This window comes from Dendrobates tinctorius, unplaced genomic scaffold (assembly GCF_039654945.1).
Source record: "Dendrobates tinctorius isolate UK_male_01 unplaced genomic scaffold, ASM3965494v1 ptg000171l, whole genome shotgun sequence".
Lineage (NCBI taxonomy): Eukaryota > Metazoa > Chordata > Amphibia > Anura > Dendrobatidae > Dendrobates > Dendrobates tinctorius.
This window is the reverse complement of record NW_027361838.1, coordinates 17,568,823-17,590,408: the sequence shown is the minus strand read 5'-3', so window position 1 is coordinate 17,590,408 and position 21,586 is coordinate 17,568,823. Positions and strand designations below refer to the sequence as shown.

Here is a 21,586-nt window from a genome sequence, read left to right as displayed (position 1 = left end):
AAGCATAAACGCTGAGCCTGTTAGCTTCACAGGTCTCAGCTGGCGTGCACACACGGTATATGGTCACAGGACTCGGCCCAAGGCAGAGGTCGGTGTCCGTCTTGACCTACCGTGCGTGCGGCGTCGCTACCGCGGACGCTGGTAAGTGCTGCTGCAGCGCGGCGGTAACTACTGCCACTGTACGATAGTGCCGTGAGGCATCACACTATCGGACGCTAGTGTAGCGGTGCGGTATGCACTGTGGCGTATGGCTTGCCACTGACTGGCGCTGACCTTAACTCTAATTCCTTATCCACATGCTTAATATCAGAGGGAAGGGGTTTCAAATGAGTCAGTTACCAGAATCATACATCCATCACCATTCACACATAGCAAGTATAGACTATACTAGCGCATGGCCGAGCAGCCATGCGGGCCTTTTATAGCCATGCGCTTCCGGGACCTTCCAGACCTCTGAGATGGGCCAATCAGATCAGGACAAGGACCTGAGCACGTGACCCCCGATCTCCACTTGGAGATCGTCTCGTGGGCATGCCCAGTAGAGTGGCGAGAGGACTTAGCCTCTGGAGTGGTTTCCTGCAAAGCAGGCTGCACTACCATTGGTGGTCCAGAGGTGGCAGCAACATTCAGACCCAGAGAGCTGGTCAGAGCAGGGCGCCTGGATCGCCAAGATTGCTGTGCAGGTCCTGAGCAGTCAGAAAGGAATAGGAGACCGCTGGATGTATGGCTCTGGATTCCCGCTGTGCAGCTGCAGGAATCCGATGCCTAACATGTTGGTTCCGCAGGGAAACTGAGCACTTAATGATCGCTTCTCCTCCACATCCTAGTAGTGGAAATCCTTACGATTACTTCCACTTTCAGAGGACCTCTCCAATAGTAATGGATTTGCAAAACTGGATACAGTTTTAGTGTTTTCTCCTTATATATTTTTAAAAATTGATATATAAACCACCAACTTTTTGTATCAAGAAATTCACTTATAGGTACCACCATTACTTTATACAGGTTTGGTAGATCAGGAACACTGAGTGTGGAAGAAGTCCTCTCGTCTCAGAAAACTTCAACTAAAACACTGTCATCTCCAGGAACATCATCCATTCTCCATGTAGATAATTCTACTCAAGTGTTTGTTGGAGGCATTGGAAGCGGGATACAGGTATCTTTAACTCCTTAATGCAGCTAACACTATGAGAACTATAGACAGATTCTACAATCCGGTGTTCAGTAACAAAACATTGCCTGAGGAGATCCAGCAGCATCTGGATACCTTTACCATACTGGTAAGGAAGGGATTGCTTGTACACACAAGTCGCACATTGAGGATTTCCGTGACTTATTCACTACTGTTTAAGGGGTTGTCCTCCCAAACAGTTGTATGGAGCGAGGCCATGCCTGGCCGGGAATATGTATAACTCATTCATACCCTCTGGTCCCGAGTCAGAAAATGGCAAATCGCCACCTCACAGTGCGTGCACTTGGGGGATTCATAAGTGACTACAGACTTATCGATTTGGACTCGTCAACCCCTTTAAGTCATTGCAAAAACTTTCATCATGGATGTAAATTCCTGCAACAGTTTCAATGTTTCTGATTATTTTTCCTCCTTTGCAATATAAAGGTATGATCACACAGTGCTTTTTTGCAACATTTTTTTCCGCATGAAAAATGTAGAGTGCTGGCAGGAAAAAATGCTGTATTCATTATGCGTGTTTTTGATGCGTTATTCATGCATTTTGTTCATATATTTTTTATGCGGTTTTTATGCATTCACTTAAATAGGGAAAAAAAACCCTGAAAGATACGGTTGAAAAAATTGATATGCTAAAGCTTTTAAAAGCATAAAACACAAGGAGAATAAAAGCATTGTGTGAGCGCTGCTTTTTTCAGCATGAAAAACAACACAACAAAAATTCAACGTGTGAACACAACCTTAGTTTTGGCATCTTTCATGGGTGCACTACTCTGAACTATGTAAGATTAGCGCTGTTTAGATTTATTCTGATCTGAAATCATCCTAAAGAGCAGCGGATGTTGCGAGGAGGTAGAGGAGCTGACTCTTTACCGCAGCCGCTGTCCATGCACTCGGCTATAAGTACAGAAATCATTAATAAATATCATGAAAACATCAGCATGTCTCATCTCCTGCCTCCTTGTTACCCTTTACCATTCCATAGCTACATATTATCAATATACTAACATCCTTTATTACGTATAATATTATTGTCATTTTATTATCGGTTGTTTCTCTTGTAGAAGTCAACAACAGTCCATACATCAGACTTTAAGGGCTGCATGGGCGAAGCATTCCTGAACGGGAAATCTATTGGCTTATGGAACTACGTACAGAGACAGGGCAAGTGTGCCGGATGTTATGGAAGGTAGTTACCAAGAAGTAATGTTTGCATTAATTGCCTTGTGAATTATACTTATCCATTTACGTAGAGTAATTGCTAGCACATAAGAAAGCATCATCTGTCGGGAAGAGTTGACGCCCCACGTACATTAGATGGGCAGCTAGTCCTGATTCTCAGGTTCAGCCAACATTTATCTATTGTGTATAGAGACCATTATAATATATAGTATATATCTTAGAGTCAAAATCTAAAAAAGAACAAATTAGTTATTGAAAAGTTTAGTATTTTATAAAAAGACATAAGATTAGATGTCATAACATCTAGATGGGCAGCTAGTCCTGATTCTCAGGTTCAGCCAACATTTATCTATTGTGCATAGAGACCATTATAATATATAGTATATATCTTAGAGTCAAAATCTAAAAAAGAACAAATTAGTTATTGAAAAGTTTAGTATTTTATAAAAAGACATAAGATTAGATGTCATAACATCTCATCTTACAGCCCTAAACTCTGCAGGAGGCCACAGAGTCGTCTACTTCTCTTCCTTATATCCATATCTACTTTATTAAAATTAGGAAAAATATTTCCACTAAAGCATATGAAATGTAAAAAAGAAAGTCTCCAGGAAATGTCTGTCCCCGCTGCGCTGCCATTGCCTAATGTTCTCTAATGTGCTCCAGATGGTTGCAGACACAAATGCCTTTTTCTCTTGAAGTATTACTTTTTTTTTGAGAATTGCTGGACCTCCTCAGGCAAAAGCTTAAGGAAAGCTGGTTTACAAAGGCTGTAAGAAGGCCCATTATAACTCTTATTACTGCTGGAAAAAAATGTAGAACAATAGTATGTGCCTTCAAAGTGAATCTCCATCCTTTTGTAATCATACTGTTTTTAGGTCCACAATATTATGCTCATTAGTTTCCCTATCGCTTGCCACTGCAGCCATTTTTGTTTTCTTTGCAGTTTTTATTTCATTTTTGCCCTAAAGTGGACTTTTCACCAGTTTGAGCATGTAAAACTGGCCACATCATGGATTAATGACTGAAGAGCTGAGTTAAACATATTTTTTATGTTTTAACTTCTCCTCTCGTTTGCAGAGATATTAGCTTGTAAAGTTTTTATGTTATAATTCAACTAAATATTACCAGAGATTTGTCTCTTGGAGAATCAATTTCTGCCCTTGCATGACTTTTAACAATCATAAGCAGACAGCGTCATGCAGGGGAAGAAAGAACTCATCCTCCTCTCCTCTCTGATCTCTGGAGTTATTGTGTAAAGGTACACCAGAGTTTAGTTATTTATTATAAACACTTCCAGATCTCATCTTACAGTGCTGTCAGCTCTCACCCTTCCCCCACACCATCTGCCAAGTGATAAAATCTGTTCGAAATGATTCATGAGACAACTGTACTGTATCTCTACACAGTAGCTGCAGAGATCAGAGAGGAGAGGAAGGCGTGTTCTTTCTTCCCCTGCATAACGCTGCATGCTTACGATTGGTCAACCTCATACAGGGGAAGAAATGCACACCCTAGAGACAAATCTCTAGTAATGCCCAGTTGAACTATAACATAAATTAAAATCCTAACTTTACAAGCTAATATGTTCAATAGAGAGGAGAAATTAAAAAAGAAATACTAAATACCATGTTTTATTCAGTTCTGCTGCTACTATCATATGATGTAGTCAGTTTATCATGCTCAAACTTGTGAAAGAGCCTCTTACTGTGAAAGATTCACTGGGCAGTACAAGTGATCACAAAAAGAGAGTAAGAGCAAGCTCACCGACTTCCAAGCGGCGCACTGAACACCATCCTGGTATGGCTTAATCCAATAGTGATAAAAGGAAGAAAATCCAGCTCCTTGCGATAAAAAATTCAAATTTTTATTCCATCATAGGTATAAGAACAATTGTGGCTCCTCAGGACTACATCAACTCATACAGGAGAGACCTAAGCAACGCGTTTCGATCGCTGGTGTGCTCTTTATTAAAATTTGAATTTTTTTATTCGAAGGAGCTGGCTTTTCTTCCCTTTTCCCCCCAGTACAAATGATGTTGATTTTTTTTAAATAGATCAGTGCAATGACACCAAATGTATCTTTTTTTTATGTTTTAGTATTAAAATACTAAGTAAAAAGAAAACTTTGAATGTTTTCTGCCAGTGAATCTGTTTGAATGTGAACAATAACCGGCATTTTTAAAAAGTAGTGTATGAAATTATATCCAATTATAAGCACAATGAAAGAAAAAAGGATGGCACTCACCGTTACCAAAAGTAGAAGTCTTTATTTCATGGATAAAAATGCATAGGCTTGGGAGCAATGCAAAGAGTGCGGACGACGGCCGTTTCACGCTCCTGCTCTTCAGCAGGTCCTAATTAGGTGGACGAGGTCAGTTGTCCAACAGTGGATACTGGGTCGCTGATATCTGCACGGCACCCCCACCCACCCAGGTACTATTTGATTCAGACTCCATTCCCAGCGCCTAGTGCATGACCAGGCACATTTAAAGTGACTATGGTGTCACTTCTACTATCACACTGAATGCGATTAACTACTATACTGCAGTCTGTTACTGATGAAGGCCAGTGAGGCCGAAACATTTATTATTTTCTGGCTGCATTAAAAAAATCCAAAAAATATTCTAGAATTTGAGTGCCAAGTTTTCTTTATTAATTCATGTATGGTGTGGGGCCCTACTTGAACACCTTCTGAAGTTGCACAAACGGTGTTTTTCCTTTAGAGAAAAAAAAATAGAACATGAGCACTACCCCACAGAATAACATTGGTCTGAGTGTGAGCCGACGTTTTGTCCGAAAATTCGGTTATGTGCACAAGTCCTTAGACTGTACAATTAAATTTGCCATCTTCTCCAAAACATAATAGAATTTAAATAAACAATTCACCATTAATATCACACATGATGGTGGAAAACAGGGACTTAAGTCACAAGAACAAAAGCAATAATAGACGAAGACTGTGAATTGACTCATCATGGCAGTCAATAAGATTAAACCATCCTAATCTATTTGATATAAGGAAACATTAATTCTGTTTGCCTTTCAAGGATTCGGTGACCTTGAAAACTTCACAAATATTTTTAGTTCACAAACCCTTTCATGAGTCAGCCGTAACAAAATAAGAAGCATAGGATTCCTGATAAATTATACCCATAATCTGACTCCCAATGTAGAAGAAACTGATGCCAACTCGCAAGTCTCATACTCTCAATAATCCTACTATTATCTACCTGGGCCATTAGGTTCTGATGCTCTGCCAGAATTCTGTATATTTTTAGCAGAAATTCAAGGACGTCTTCTGCAAATAGCAGATTGGACCAGCAGAGGACGCTGTATCACCACATACTGGAATAAGGCTATAAATGGTAATCCAGCACAGCATGTAATCGCCACTCCACACAATTTAGCTCATTTTCATGGTATATTATAATAAATAGAGATTTTTAGCCTGCAACATTTTAAAATAATTTCCCATTGACACATCACAGCTGTGCGTATATATCTAAATGTATCGAGATGATGAGTAACTATGAATGGCTACTTTGCACACTTAATCCTATTTTTCAATATTAATAGTCCTCTGCAATATAAATAATAAAAATAATAAATGCGTATATATGTATATATGTGTATTCAGATACGTTATTTCTTGTATTTTTATTTTTTTTTAAACATTTGAAAATGAGTATCTATTAGTGACTGTGCTAATTATTCCTGCCCTTTTACTTTTGCTCCAAAGGTTTATATTTTTTTTTTAAGGGCCTTATTTTTTCTTTTCTAGCCCCCAGGATGAAGATACTTCATTTTATTTTGATGGCAGTGGGTATTCCATTGTGGAAAAGACCCTACGTTCTACCACGACTCAGATATTTATCCACTTCCGCACATTTTCACCCAATGGGCTTCTACTTTACCTTGCCTCTAATGGAACAGTAAGTCTCGTTAAATGTCAGATCATAGTTTTATTTTACAGCTTTAAAATGATGTTTTTTTAGCAGATGATGAGTTAGATAAATACTTATGTAGTGAGACTGGATTTGTCATTGAATTGGGTTTGCATTGTGCCCAATGCCAGTTTGGTGACTTAAAGGCCACTGATTATACATCCTGTGCCTGTTTAAACTTTTTGAGGGGATTTCTTTGTGGCTGTTTCTTCATATACCGAGGATTTGCCATAAATGCCTAATAGGTACTACCTCTAGGTCACTCATCTATCAGAAGAACAGGGATGTGGCAACTCCCTCTCAGAACTGCTGATTTTCCCCTCTTGTCGTCAAAGGAGAGATGGCCATGCCGTCACGGACCTGCTTCTGGTGATGTCTGTGGGAGTTGCTAAAAGAGACATTTAGGGGGCACTTGTCTCTGTAACTTCCATAGATTTCAGTGGAGAAACTGGTGAGGCTGTAAATGAAAAAATGATCCTTGAGTATTATCAACCATGCATAAAACAGATATAAATTCACCATAAGAGCAAGATCAAAAATAAAAAAACAAAGACAAAAAGCAAAATAAATACGAAAGGAAACAGCAGCACAAAGGGCAGACGTGCTGGAGCGCTTGGACTTTTTCTAACCAAGTCTCCAGTAATTGGTAATGTAAACATGGCTGTAACATTTGGTCCACATTTGTAGTTAATTTTATCCAGAGGCTAGTGTGGATTGTAATATAAACCCTGGCATTCCACGGAGACCCCATCAGAGAAATCAGAGCTGACAAGTGAAATCCCCCAGGAAAGTCACACCAGGCAGCTGCTGACTAAAAAGAAGGTGGTCAGGAATAAACCAAGGCAGGGTCAAGTAACTCCTGCTAAATTTACATGTCCCAGTACTCCCTTAAAATGTGCCAGACAATTGCTGATAAATAGATTGTTGTCATCCGTCAGAGATCAGAGCTGAGCGGTGAGAAGGAGCGATGATCTGTCATTGTGATCTCGGGAATGTAGTCATGCCGGTGTGCAACCTCACCATATAAATTACTGTTATATAATTGATGTTACTTTATTAATAATTACGCTTTACAATCACAGACAGACTTATAATAATATAAAGATCGAGACTTCTTGTGTCAGACACGTCTGTATAGGAGAAGGAGCAGCATAATGAGTGGACACCAAACTAGAACATTCCTCATTGTTTTCTGCACAACATTACTTGCAGCTGTCTGATACAATATTTGCAATGTTATGGTTTTCACCCCCCAGGCTGAACATTTTCATGCCACTTGTTGGTAAGATTGATAGCATTGTGCTCCTGAATGTGTTTTCTGTTTCCTTCTTCAGACAGATTTCCTGTCTCTGGAAATCGTGGATGGAAAGCTGCGACTTTCCGTAGAGTTGGGTTCAGGTCCACTGGTACTGACAACGGATGGACGTTACAATGATGGAGCTTGGTATAAAGTTGCTTTCCAGCGCAATAAGAAGCAAGGTATAATGATTAACCCTATAGAGTTATATGACCCCGTGATTTCATTCTCGTAGGGTAGGTTCACACAACTGATCTCTCCACATCTGAGAAAAATGGTCCAATTATTCTGATCAAGGGTGTGATAAGGGTGGATCAGGGTGTGATAAGGGTGGATCAGGGAGTGATAAGGGTGGATCAGGGAGTGAATAGGGTGTGGTTAGGGTGGGATTAGGGTGTGATCACACCTTGATCACACCCTGATAACACTCTGATCACACTCTGATCAGAGTGTTATCAGGGTGTGATCAGTTTTTCTTGGATTTGAAGAGAAAAAAAAAAGTTATTCCGACTTTTCCATTCTGTCAGTCTGTGAAAATTGAACCGCACCTGGATGTCATCCGAGCGCAGTTTGATTTTCTTTACGAACCCATTGACTTCCATTGCCAATTTTGATCTGAGTTTTGGATCAACATTGGACGTCTCTGATTTTTTTAAGCAGACAACTCAGTCCAAGGAAAAAATCAGATGTGCACAGCCCCATAGGCATGAGAGCTATCCTTGAAAACCACGGATAGCAGTCATCCAAGAAAATCGGTTGCGTGCACGATCTCTCACAATGTGTAATGACATAATCATTATGGGTAGAGTTGGATTGCGGTTAGTAAACTGTGAAATGTTGCTATTATTTAATACATGAATAGTTTACTAAGGTATACACTGCATTCTACAAAATAATTTCTGTACTTTTTATTATTGTCGTCCTGGCACCAACAGCAAACAGCTGACTTTACTGCTTAGTCTATGAACAGTCAGACATTTCCCCTGCGGCTGCTACAGGAGAAATGTAGTATGAGCGTGGAATGTGTCAAATGAAAATTACCTCTTGTTTAAATCAGATTTTTGTGTTAAATGTAAAACTTTTTATTTTTATTTTTGGCAATGTAGTTTATCCAAATCACAATCTGCATTAAAAATAGAAATCTTGCAGTTTACACACTTTCCACTAAGGTAATTTTAGACTATAACTTCCAATTGTTCCAAGAAATGCACAAGTACTGTACACTAACATCAATGAGCAAACTCTGAATCTATCTTTAGTATTGAAGCATCTAATTCGCGTGTGCAAAGGTTATTGTGAAGAGAGGGAGAGCAGGGGAAACTGTGACATCTCTTTTGGATGGTGGATTCTGTGTTATCAGCTGTATATAGAGATGTTATCTCTCATTATAATCCTGTTTTCCCTTCACCCATGACAGCACCACATGAGAGAGGGATCCGCCCCGCCAGGACAGGAACCTACTGAAATATAAGGGGCGGCACCTCTCCCCCGCTTCAGTTGGGTTCCTGTCCTGGAGCGGGATCCCAGGCTGACAGCGGCGGTGCCTGCCATGGATGAAGACATGGACCCAGGGCCGTCCCGGCGCAGGAAGAGCAGGTCAGCTTACCTGCAGCGCTGGCCGTCGGCGCCTGGAAGCGCAGTCCCCGGGGTTCCTCCAGCAGGCCCCGGGTTCATGCGGGTGCGGTAAGGCGGCCTCCATTCGGGGCGCTCCTCCGTGCCTCCCTCCCCCTGCGCGCGCGCCCGCTCGCTCCTTCTCCCTGGGACAGGGGAAGCCGGGCGCGACTTCCGGCGCCTGACGTCAGCGGCGCGGTGCAGCTTGGGTATGCGCCGGCTGACGTCACGGACGCGACGGACATGGCGCCTAGTGCGGCGCCGGCCACAAAAGAAGGAAAAAAAAAAAAAGAAGAAGAATGGCCGGCGGTCGCAGGGGGGAGGGTCAAAAGGATCGCTCACCGGGGCATATTTAAAGGAGGCAAGGAGCAGAACGGCCGGGCTGTTACAATGGGGTCACAGCAGGAACGCTCACCGTCCCCACTGTCTCTACCCCCGTCGCAGACCTCGGCACGGAAGCACGGTAGCCGTTCGAGCGGTAAGAGCAGCAGCCGTCCGAGCCACAGATCAAATGATTCCTCGAGATCGAGAGAACACAGACCACATGCTCCAGCGCAGCCTTCCAGCCCAGTACCCGATTTTGTGGGTGGTGAGTGGATCTTCGTGAATGTTAGACCATTACTAATAGGGTCCTTTTTGTGTGTTATTTGCTTCCTTAGGTGAAAGGCAAAAAAGCAGGGAACAAAAGAAATAATAGGGAGTGTGCGATATGCCAGAACCCCCTAGCGAAAGATTGGCAAAAAAACCTTTGCGCTAGCTGTATACAGCAAACAGTGGCGGAGGAAGTGCCGAGCCTAGCAACTCACCTCAGATCTGTCATAAAATCAGAGGTGGAAGGTTCACTTAAATTATTATTAAAGAAAAAGAAAAAAAGTAGAAGAAACTCCCCAAGTTCTTCATCAGACTCCTCCTCGTCCGAATATCAGGCTGAGCGCATGTCCTCTTCCTCCTCGGATAGTGACACAGGGGGTAGACCGTGTTTTCCGGTTGAGGATACTGATAGTCTCCTTAAAGCCATTAGGTCAACTATGGGCCTTCAGGAGGAAAAAGCGACCAAATCCCTAGAAGATGTAATGTTTGGTGGGTTACAGGAAAGGAAGAAACGCACCTTTCCAGTTAATGAAAAAGTCCAGGCGCTCATCGAAAGGGAGTGGAAGAAGCCTGAAAAATCAGGTAGCCTTCCTTCCTCCTCAAAAAGGAGATATCCCTTTGACCCTAAGGATACGGAAATATGGGACAAGGTCCCAAAAATCGATGCGGCGGTATCCAGGTCATCCAAAAGGTCGGCCCTGCCCCTAGAAGACTCAGGAGTACTAAGAGATCCACTAGATAAGAAAGCAGACTCCTACCTAAGGCATGCTTGGGAAGCAACAGCGGGGGGACTAAAACCTGCGATAGCCGGTACCTGTACAGCCCGGTCTTTAATGATCTGGCTACAGCAGCTAGAAGAAAAAATTGCTTCCAAGATGTCTAGAGAGAAAATTTTAGGAGACATGTATCTGCTACACGGAGCAGCCGCCTTTTTAGCCGACACCTCGGCCGATTCCATGAGGTTGACGGCGAGAGCAGCGGGACTATCAAATGCTGCAAGGCGTGCATTATGGCTTAAAGGGTGTCCGGGAGATCTACAATCAAAAGCCAAATTATGCTCCCTTCCATGTGATGGACAATTTCTCTTTGGAAAAAATCTGGACGAAATCCTAGAAAAAGCGGGTGATAAGAAGAAGGGCTTCCCCAGGTTTCAGGGAGATCAAAGAAGACCGCCCTTTCGGAGGGGGAAATTCAATAGAGGCCGGCCTCCGGGAGATCGGAAAAGATGGGAAGACAAGAGGAAGAAAGAGTCTGGATTCACGTTCGGGGGAGCCGCTTCATCCGCAAAAAAGTCCCCTCAATGACGCCGGCATCCCCGTAGGGGGGAGACTGATGCTGTTTGGTCAGGCCTGGGAAAATATATCTTCCAATACTTGGATTTTAAACATCATAAAGGAAGGTTTAAAATTCCCCTTTTTTCAACAGCCAAGAGCATCGTTTGTGGTGACCCCCGTCAGGAGAGGGGTAGAAGAACAGTTGGCCTTAGAGGCAGAGATCCTAAGCCTGCTGGACAAACATGTCCTGATCGAGGTCCCAAGAGGACAGGAAGGAAGGGGTTTCTACTCGCCCCTCTTTCTAATAAAAAAACCGGATCATTCGTTCAGGACGATTATAAACCTGAGAGGCCTCAACCGTTGGATACAGAACCAAACCTTCAAAATGGAGTCAGTGACTTCAGCTATAAGGCTGTTACACCACAACTGTTTCATGGCGGTAGTCAATCTAAAGGATGCTTACTACCACATCCCGATCCATTCAGAATACCAAAAATACTTAAGGGTAGCGCTCTACATTCGGGGCAACCTCAAACATTTTCAGTTCAGAGCCCTTCCATTCGGCATATCCATAGCACCGAGGGTGTTTACAAAAGTAGTTGCAGAGATGACAGCATTCCTCCGCATCCACAACACAATTATAATACCCTACCTAGATGATTTTCTAATTGTGGGCAACTCAGAACGTCACTGCACAGAGCAAGTAGAAAGGGTGATAGATACCCTACGGAATCTCGGCTGGATGGTGAATGTCAAGAAGTCAAGGCTACAACCCTTACAAAGGCAAATGTTCTTAGGTTTCATCTTGGACTCAAATCAACAAATTTGTCTCTTACCAGACGCCAAGGTGGAAAAGGTAAGGGATATGATCTTGGCAACAATAGATCAACCTCACACGACCCTGAGAGGGGCAATGTCCTTGTTAGGCACTCTGACAGCCTGTATCCCAGCGGTCAGATGGGCACAATTTCATACCCGTCAACTACAAGCAGAGGTCCTATCAGCACAGAAGTCGCTAAAAGGCTGTTTAGAAGGAAGGCTGGAACTTTCCGTAAAAACCAAAGGCTCTCTCAGATGGTGGCTAGACAGAGCAAACCTACTAACAGGGACATCGTGGCAGAATCCAGTGTCCGACGTGATAATGACAGACGCAAGCTCCTCGGGGTGGGGAGCGCACCTAAGGGGACAGGTAGCCCAGGGACCCTGGGGACACCTAGAGCAAAACGCATCCTCCAACCTAAGAGAGCTACGGGCAGTAAACAGAGCCCTAAGGATATTAATGCCCACTCTAGAAGGCCGCAATGTCCGGATTATGTCGGACAACAGCACAACAGTAGCCTACATCAACCACCAGGGAGGGACAATGTCACGCTCCCTAATGCTCGAAACCAACGAGATCTTTCACAGGGCAGAGAGACACCTACACTCCCTATCAGCCCTACACATCAGAGGGGTAGAAAACACACATGCCGATTTCCTAAGCCGCAACACACTAAAACAGGGGGAATGGACCCTGAATCGGGTAGTGTTCCAAAAGATAGTACATCTTTGGGGAGAGCCAGTAATAGACCTCTTTGCCAACAGAAGCAACAGGCAGGTAAAAAGATTCTGTTCACTGAACCCAAAGGAAGAGCCATGGGCAGTGGACGCTTTGCAAATTCCGTGGGATTTCAAGCTAAGTTATGCCTTTCCTCCGGTAGCTCTAATCCCAGTAGTAGTGAAGAAGATAAGGGAAGATCAGGCCAGAGTGATCTTAATAGCCCCGTTCTGGCCAAAAAGGCCATGGTTCTCACTACTACAGATAATGTCCCTCTCAGATCCGTGGGTACTGCCAGAGATTCCAGACCTGCTAGCTCAGGGTCCGGTATTCCACACGCAAGTCAAGGGGTTCCATCTGACGGCGTGGAATTTGAAAGGTCACTTTTAAGTAATAGAGGATTCTCCCCTGGGTTGGTGGCTACACTGATGAAAAGTAGGAAGCCAGTAACAACTAATATATACGGTAGAATATGGAATAAGTTTCTGCAGTTTCTGGGGAAACCATTAGACCAAGAACCCCCGATCAAGACTATCTTAGAGTTCTTACAGACAGGTCTACAGCTAGGCCTAGCGGTAAATACACTCAAAGTACAAGTTTCAGCGCTAGGCGCTCTATATAATTGTAACATAGCGGCAAACAGATGGATAGCTAGGTTTATTAAATCCTGCCACAGGTCTAGACCAGTCCCATCGCAAAAAATGGCTCCCTGGGATTTAAACCTTGTGTTAGAAGCTCTCACAAAGGAACCATTTGAACCAGTACAACAACTATCAGTGAAATATCTTACCCTAAAAACCATTATTCTAGTGGCCCTTACATCGGCACGTAGGGTAAGTGACCTGCAGGCCCTATCAGTTAGTCCACCGTATACCCAGGTATACCAGGACAGAATTGTCCTAAAAACAGACCCTGCTTATTTACCGAAAGTGGTGTCGGATTTTCACCGTAGCCAGGAAATCGTCCTCCCCTCCTTCTGTGAAAATCCGAAAAACCCAGGAGAGGAGAAATTCCATAATCTAGATGTGAAAAGAGCCCTCTTAGAGTATATATCAGTAACCAGCCAGTGGAGGAGGTCCCAGTCCCTATTTGTAGCCTTCCAGGGTGCCAGGAAGGGTTATGGAGTATCGAAAGGGACTATTGCCAGATGGATTAGGGAGGCCAATAGTGTAGCCTACTCAGCTAGTGGTGTTCCGATTCCTGATGGCATCAAGGCTCATTCCACCAGAGCCGTGGCGACCTCCTGGGCTGAAAAGGCAGAGGTATCAATTGAGCAAATTTGTAAGGCCGCTACCTGGGCCTCACCCTCAACCTTTTTTAAGCACTATAGATTAAATCTATCCTCCTCGGCTGACTTGACCTTTGGTAGAAGGGTGCTGCAAGCGGTGGTCCCTCCCTAAGGTGTTTCGAAGTCTCCAAAAATCTCTCATGTGGTGCTGTCATGGGTGAAGGGAAAACCACCATGGTTACTTACCGGTAGCCGGTTTTTCCGGAACCCATGACAGCACCCGTATATTCCCCCCCCTTTTTCACCATATGGGTGTGCACAATAGTCGGGTGTATTTGTGTGATGTGGTGTTGGATAAACATGTAACTAACCGGGAAGTCCTCTCAATGCTCTGTAATCCAACTGAAGCGGGGGAGAGGTGCCGCCCCTTATATTTCAGTAGGTTCCTGTCCTGGCGGGGCGGATCCCTCTCTCATGTGGTGCTGTCATGGGTTCCGGAAAAACCGGCTACCGGTAAGTAACCATGGTGGTTTCTGATGATAAGGAGCTGCTGAAAACTCCACAAAGGACAGTCTGAAAGAGTCTATAATGTCCCCAGTGGCCAGTGTGGATATTGCAAAATTATTCATTTTGGTATTTAATAAAGATAAAAGAAAACATTGCCAAATGAAAAAAATGTGTAATGCAATAATATAATTTAACCAATAGGTCATTTTCTGATGACACATGCCCTTTAAACACTTATTCCCCGTATACAGATATATGCTTTCCGAAGTGGGTAGTATGCCACTGCCAGACTCTTCTTGTGGTGGCTTATCTCTTGTGTGAACCAATTATCGGGCACATTAAAGTCATTCTTATACCATTTGCCATCAGGGAATATATACGTTAGATGGTCATGTGGTCCCTCCAAAACAATTGGGTTCAACAGACAATCAATAGTTCAAGTCCACTGGAGTTGCCAAAACCACTTTACATTCTGACTGTAGGGGGTCCTGGGCAGTGGACCCTTCATTATCAAGTCCATATGTACTGGACAGCAGTTGCCCTCATGAAACAACCAATATAATTAATGACACTAATTATACATGATTATTTCTGAAAAGGTATTTTGGCTGTTATGGATTCCTACAATTCTAGCCAGAAGGAGACAAAGCAAGGAGAAGCCCCTGGCACCGCATCAGACCTTAACAGATCGGATAAAGATCCAATATATATCGGTGGCCTTCCTAGGTCCAGAGTTATCAGGTATGTTTCATTATGAGATGGTTTAGTGAGCAGGGGGTTGGACATGATGAGCCTGGAGGTCTCTTCCAACTCTACCATTCTATGATTCTTTGAGTCAATGATTTCTATGTATTTCTATATTAATTTTGAAAACAAACAGAAGGAATAGCCTTTAACCATCATGGCCATCTATGACCATGGTTGGTCGAAGAAATAAGACCTTTGTAGTTCTACTGTATTCAGTTTGAGATCATGCAATGATACCTGTAGATTGGTTTATCTGTAATCAGCATGAGTCAATATGCAATACGTTTTCATTTTCATGCCTAGACGTCCGCTAAGCAGTCGATCCTATGTTGGTTGCGTAAGGAATTTGGAGATTTCTCGCTCAAACTTTGACTTGCTGAGAAATGCATATGGTGTGAGAAAAGGCTGCAAATTAGAGGTGAGAGGCGCTCGGGTTTATTTACCGGTATCATTTTTATTTAGTTAGACATTTCAGCTTTTAATGAGGCTGTTTAGTATAGAAGTTCTGTGCATGGAATTATTCACATGCTGTAGGAGTATTTTCAGAAAATGTATGCAGATAACATGAACCATAATTAAAATGCATCTATTCCTTTAAACACCCATTTTCAGGATTGGTGGGGGGCCAACAGTCAAACCACCAGGAATTATATATTTATCACCCTTGTCTTTGAGGCTGGAGCTACATAACGACTTTGGCTGCGACACCTGTGAGTGAATGGTGCCGCATTGCGACCCCAAGGGTACTGCAACCTTGACAAGCAAGTTTGCAAAAAGTACAACTGCGGCAGATTTTTTACGACTTTCTTGTTGTGGTCACGGTAGCTTTGGGATCGCAATGTGACGCCATTCCCTTGTATTGTGCTGCGATGTAGCAGCGACACGTATAGACAGCAACACAATAGTTTACTAGTGATTTCACTTTCTGAACCTGCTCTCCTTGAGACGTACTTTATTACATAACTATGCATAATTGACCAGAATTTTAGGGAAAAAGCATAAAAAAGGTATCGTATACAGCGTGAGCAAAATATGTTATGTTTCATTTACTTTGTACCTTTTATGCCAGTTTTTAAAGGTAATCTGTCAGGAGGTTTTTGCTATGTAATCTTGGAGCATCATGATGTAGGGGCAGATAACCTGATTTCAGCAGTGTGTCACAGGGCTGTGTTATTGTTTCATTAAAGCATTTTTTTCAGCAGGAGATTATAAGAAGACTAATTGTCTTGTGCCTCCTAGTCCTCCTGCTCTGTGTAACCCCGCCCCCGCCACTGATTGGCAGCTTTCTGCCAATATAAAATGCATATACAGAGATCAGCATTCAATTAATTAATTTTACAAAGGGGACACTTGACATACTATGAGATGTGGCGTGCTGAACCAAACAGCCAAATTTCATTCTGTTCATTGTTTTAAATTTATTTTCATCGCTTAATATTGAGTAGAATTAAGTTTGTAGACTAGCTGCTACTGTTAATATATATTAGAATAGGACTTATTATAATTTATGTTCTTACCTATGATTTTTATAAACTTTTTATAAAGTTTCCAGAAAGCAGTAAATTATACTGCTCCTGTTATTCCGCCCATGTATTTTGATCAAGAGCTCACTATACCCAAATATGATGCCACACAACCTCCACACATAGTATGATGTCACCACACAGCCCCTCAAACAGAATGATGTCCCCTCAAACTGTATGACTTCCGCACAAAGCATCACTGCACAGTGTTTTGTCCCCACAGCCGCCATACAAAATAATATCCCACACAGCCCTCTTACAGTTTTATGTCCCCACACAGCCCGCCATTTAGAATGATATACTCACACAGCCCCCGTTACACAGTATTATGTCCCCACACAGCCCACTTACACAGTATTATGTCCCCACACAGCCCACTTCTACAGTATTATGTCCCCACATATCACTTTTACACAGTATTATATCTCCTTACAACCCCTTTACACAATATCACAATATTCAATGTCATCAAGCAGTTAATTCTGAATGCTATCTATGTGTTTTCCACTATGCAAGCTTATATCTGGTATATAGTTTTTTCAACTTACTCTGCTTGTCCCCTTATGTTGTGAGGTCAAGAAAATTTTCAAAGTGCTTTATGATCCATGTAGTGCTGGACATGTGTTTATTTGACCACAACATTTTATTGGGTCCTGGTGTCTCAATTTAGTGTGATTGATTAACGAGAAGAGAGAGCAAAAAAAAAATACAAATCTTAGCCTTAACCTCCTATATATTCAGACATAGCTAGGGGGAGCATTTATGCAGGGGGCATTTATGCACATGTAATCGAAGTACATGTATCAAAGTACTACTGGCAGTTATAACATGGCAGTTAGACAAGGCAGGAGACAGGTAAGATATTTATATACATCTACTCCCAGTACATTTGAGTACATCAAATATATACCATATGCATTTGTGTAATTTATATCCTGCCCACTGCATTCACATACATCCACCGCCCTGGCATTAACTCTCTACACTCCATCCATATCGGCCCCTCGCTCCTTTCCTCTCCTATGTATAGCACTCACTCTCTTTTCACATTGTTAAATTGCACAGATCCAGTCAGTCCCACCATTCAACATAAGAGACGCTCTCACAAATCACTTAACCATCTGCTCACTCTTTCGATCCTCCTTCTCCTAGTCGCAGGAGACATTGCTCCCATCCCTGGTCACCCATGTTATAGAAAGTCAAACCCCCAACTGCTACACTCAGAAACCCCTCTAATCTTATTAATATTCCCTGCATGCCATCTGTCTCTCTGAATTGTGCACTTTGGAATTCTCGCTCAGTGTGTAACAAACTCTCCTTCATCCATGACTTCTTCCTTTCTAATTCTCTTAACCTCCTGGCTCTTACTGAAACCTGGATCCAGCAGTCAGACACTACCGCTGCTGCTGCTGCTCTTTCATACGGGGGGCTACACTTCTCTCATACCCCAAGATCAGACAATAGAGCAGGTGGAGGCGTTGGTCTGCTCCTATCACCAAAATGTACATTTCAGGTTATCCCTCAACTACCCTCACTAGTCTTCCCTTCTTTTGAGGTCCATGCCGTCAGACTCTACACCCCCTTCTCCATGCGAGTGGCGGTGGTATATCATCCTCCCGGCCCCTCCCATCAGTTCCTGGATCACTTTGCCACTTGGCTTCCACATTTTCTCTCCTGTGACATCCCTACCCTCATCATGGGAGATTTCAACATCCCCAATGCTCTTCCCCTCTCACCATCTGCTACTCACCTTTTATCTCTAACCTCCTCATTTGGCCTTTCGCAGCTTACTAATTCTCCAACGCATGAAGACGGAAACTCCCTTGACTTGGTCTTCTCTCGGCTTTGTGCAGTGGAAGATTTTGCAAACTCCCCTCTCCCGCTCTCTGACCACAATCTTCTTTCATTCTCTATCAAGAACTGCCAGGCTGCTCAGGTCACCCCCACTGTCCAGACTTATAGAAACATACAGGCCATTAACACCCAGAAACTTATGAAGAACTTGCAGTCTTCATTGGCCCCTATCTCCTCCCTCTCATGTCCTGATTCTGCATTGAAGCATTACAATGAAACACTTCAAAGTGCCCTGGATGAATTTGCACCCCCTATAAATAGAACACCACAACGCAGACGGCGACAACCCTGGCACATGGTGCAAACACGTTTCCTGCAGCGATGCTCCAGGTGCGCCGAACGTCTGTGGAGAAAGTCCAATCTACACGAAGATTTCATACATTTTAAGTTTATGCTAAGAACATACAACACTGCCCTTCACCTCTCCAAACAAGCCTATTTCAACACCCTCATCACCTCACTGTCCAATAACCCGAAAGGTCTCTTTGACACTTTTCATTCTCTACTCAACCCAAGAGTACAGGCCCCAACCACGGAGCTCCGAGCTGACGATCTGGCCAATTACTTCAAAGAAAAAATTGACCAGATTCGACAGGAAATTATCTCCCAATCACCTCATACCATGCACTGTCCTCTCTCCCCCACTGCATTTAGCTCACTCTCTGATTTTGAACCAGTCACAGAAGAAGAAGTAAGCAGGCTCCTTGCATCTTCTCGCCCAACCACTTGCACCAGTGACCCATTTCCGTCACATCTCCTCCAGTCCCTTTCCCCTGCTGTCACCCCTCACCTAACTAAAATAGTTAACCTCTCTCTCTCTTCTGGTATCTTTCCCTCCTCATTTAAGCATGCCATCATACATCCACTACTTAAAAAAACCATCCCTCGACCAAAACTGTGCCGCTAATTATAGACCTGTCTCTAATCTTCCCTTCATCTCTAAACTCCTGGAACGCCTGGTCCACTCCCGTCTTATCCGCTATCTCTCAGAAAACTCTCTTCTCGACCCTCTCCAATCCGGTTTCCGCTCTTTACACTCCACTGAAACTGCCCTCACTAAAGTCTCTAATGATCTGCTAACAGCTAAATCAAATGGTCATTACTCCATGCTAATTCTCTTGGATCTCTCTGCAGCATTCGACACTGTGGATCATCAGCTCCTCCTCACTAGGCTCCATTCCATTGGCCTCAAGGACACCGTTCTCTCATGGTTCTCCTCCTATCTCTCCGACCGCTCCTTTACTGTATCTTTTGCCGGTTCCTCCTCCTCTCACCTTCCCCTTACTGTTGGGGTCCCTCAAGGATCGGTTCTAGGCCCCCTCCTCTTCTCCTTGTACACTGCCCCTATTGGTCAAACAATCAGTAGATTTGGTTTCCAGTACCATCTCTATGCTGATGACACCCAATTATACGCTTCTTCTCCTGACATCACGCCAGCCTTTCTAGAAAACACCGGCGATTGTCTAAACGCAGTGTCTAATATCATGTCCTCACTATATCTGAAACTGAACCTGTCAAAGACTGAACTCCTGTTGTTTCCTCCCTCTACTAATGTACCTATACCCGACATTCCCATTTCTGTGTGTGGTTCCACTATTACTCCCCAGCAACAGGCCCGCTGTCTTGGGGTCATACTTGATTCCGAGCTTTCCTTTGCCCCCCACATTCAATCACTGGCTCGCTCTTGTCATCTGCACCTCAAAAACATTTCTAGAATTCGACCTTTTCTTACTTTTGACTCTGCAAAAACTCTTACTGTTTCTCTTATTCATTCTCGTCTCGACTATTGTAACTCTCTTCTAATCGGTCTCCCTCTTACCAAACTCTCCCCTCTCCAATCTGTCTTGAATGCTGCAGCCAGGATCATATTCCTCACCAATCGTTACACTGATGCCTCTACCTTGTGCCAGTCATTACACTGGCTACCCATCCACTCCAGAATTCAGTATAAACTTATTACCCTCACCCACAAAGCCCTCCATAGCTCAGCACCACCCTACATCTCCTCCCTTGTTTCAGTATACTACCCTACCCGCGCCCTCCGTTCTGCTGATGACCTGAGGTTAGCATCCTCAATAGTCAGAACCTCCCACTCCCGTCTCCAAGACTTTACACGTGCTGCGCCAATTCTTTGGAATGCACTTCCCAGGTCAATACGATTAATCCCTAATCCCCACAATTTTAAGCGTGCCCTGAAAACGAATTTATTCAGACTGGCTTATTGCCTCAACACATTAACCTAATTTATCCCTGTATGGCACAGCCATAAGTTTTACCATAACCAGATTTCTCGCATCATGTTCCCACATGCTTTATGCATCCATTAGCCCTCTGTGTTTGTACTGTTACACACTTAACATTATGGCTGGTCCATGCAACCAGGGCAACTGTTACCACCCACCTTTCTTGTCTACCTCTTTCCTCATAGACTGTAAGCTTGCGAGCAGGGCCCTCTTTCCTCTTGGTATTTGTTACAATCTACTGTATGTGATTATTGTTATGCTGTAATGTCTATTGTCTGTACAAATCCCCTCTGAAATGTAAAGTGCTGCGGAATATGTTGGCGCTATAAAAATAAAATTTATTATTATTATTATTATTATTATTATATTATATCACCACACTTCCCCTTTACACAGTATTGTCCTTACATAGTCCCCCATTCAGAAAGATGTCCCCACACAACCTCCATGCAGAAGGATGTCCCCATTGAACCCCCATACACACCCCACTTACATACTATTATGTCCCCACACAGCCCACTTACACAGTATTGTGTCCCCAAACAGCTCCTTTACACAGTAATATCCCCACACAGCCCCTTTACACAATATTATTTAACCACACATCCCTTTTACACAGTATTGTCCTTACACAGTCTCCGGAATGATGTCCCCACATAGCTCGCTTAGGCTAGTTTCACACTAGCATATGGAGGAGCTGCGGAGGGATGCAAACTTCCTCCATGAAGCTCCGCCCCGGCCGTGCCTTCTCCGTTCAGCCCCGCCTCTGTCGGCATGCGACCTGTGTACCCTATCTTTAGCATAGGTCCGCAGGCCGTGCCGATGAACGCAGATGCCTCCGCATGCGTCTTTTTGGC

The 21,586-nt window shown here is 43.4% G+C and overlaps 1 protein-coding gene across 1 annotated transcript in view; it reads left to right on the top strand.

Annotated features, from left to right (window-relative positions):
• Positions 1-21,586, top strand: part of LAMA1 (laminin subunit alpha 1) — a 291,968-nt gene that overhangs the window by 229,006 nt on the left and 41,376 nt on the right. Inside the window, exons 47-52 of the mRNA XM_073550937.1 lie at positions 1,006-1,156; positions 2,254-2,378; positions 6,155-6,305; positions 7,652-7,796; positions 14,962-15,103; positions 15,413-15,527. Coding sequence (XP_073407038.1) covers positions 1,006-1,156; positions 2,254-2,378; positions 6,155-6,305; positions 7,652-7,796; positions 14,962-15,103; positions 15,413-15,527 — 829 coding nt within the window. The remainder of the gene's footprint in view (positions 1-1,005; positions 1,157-2,253; positions 2,379-6,154; positions 6,306-7,651; positions 7,797-14,961; positions 15,104-15,412; positions 15,528-21,586) is intronic.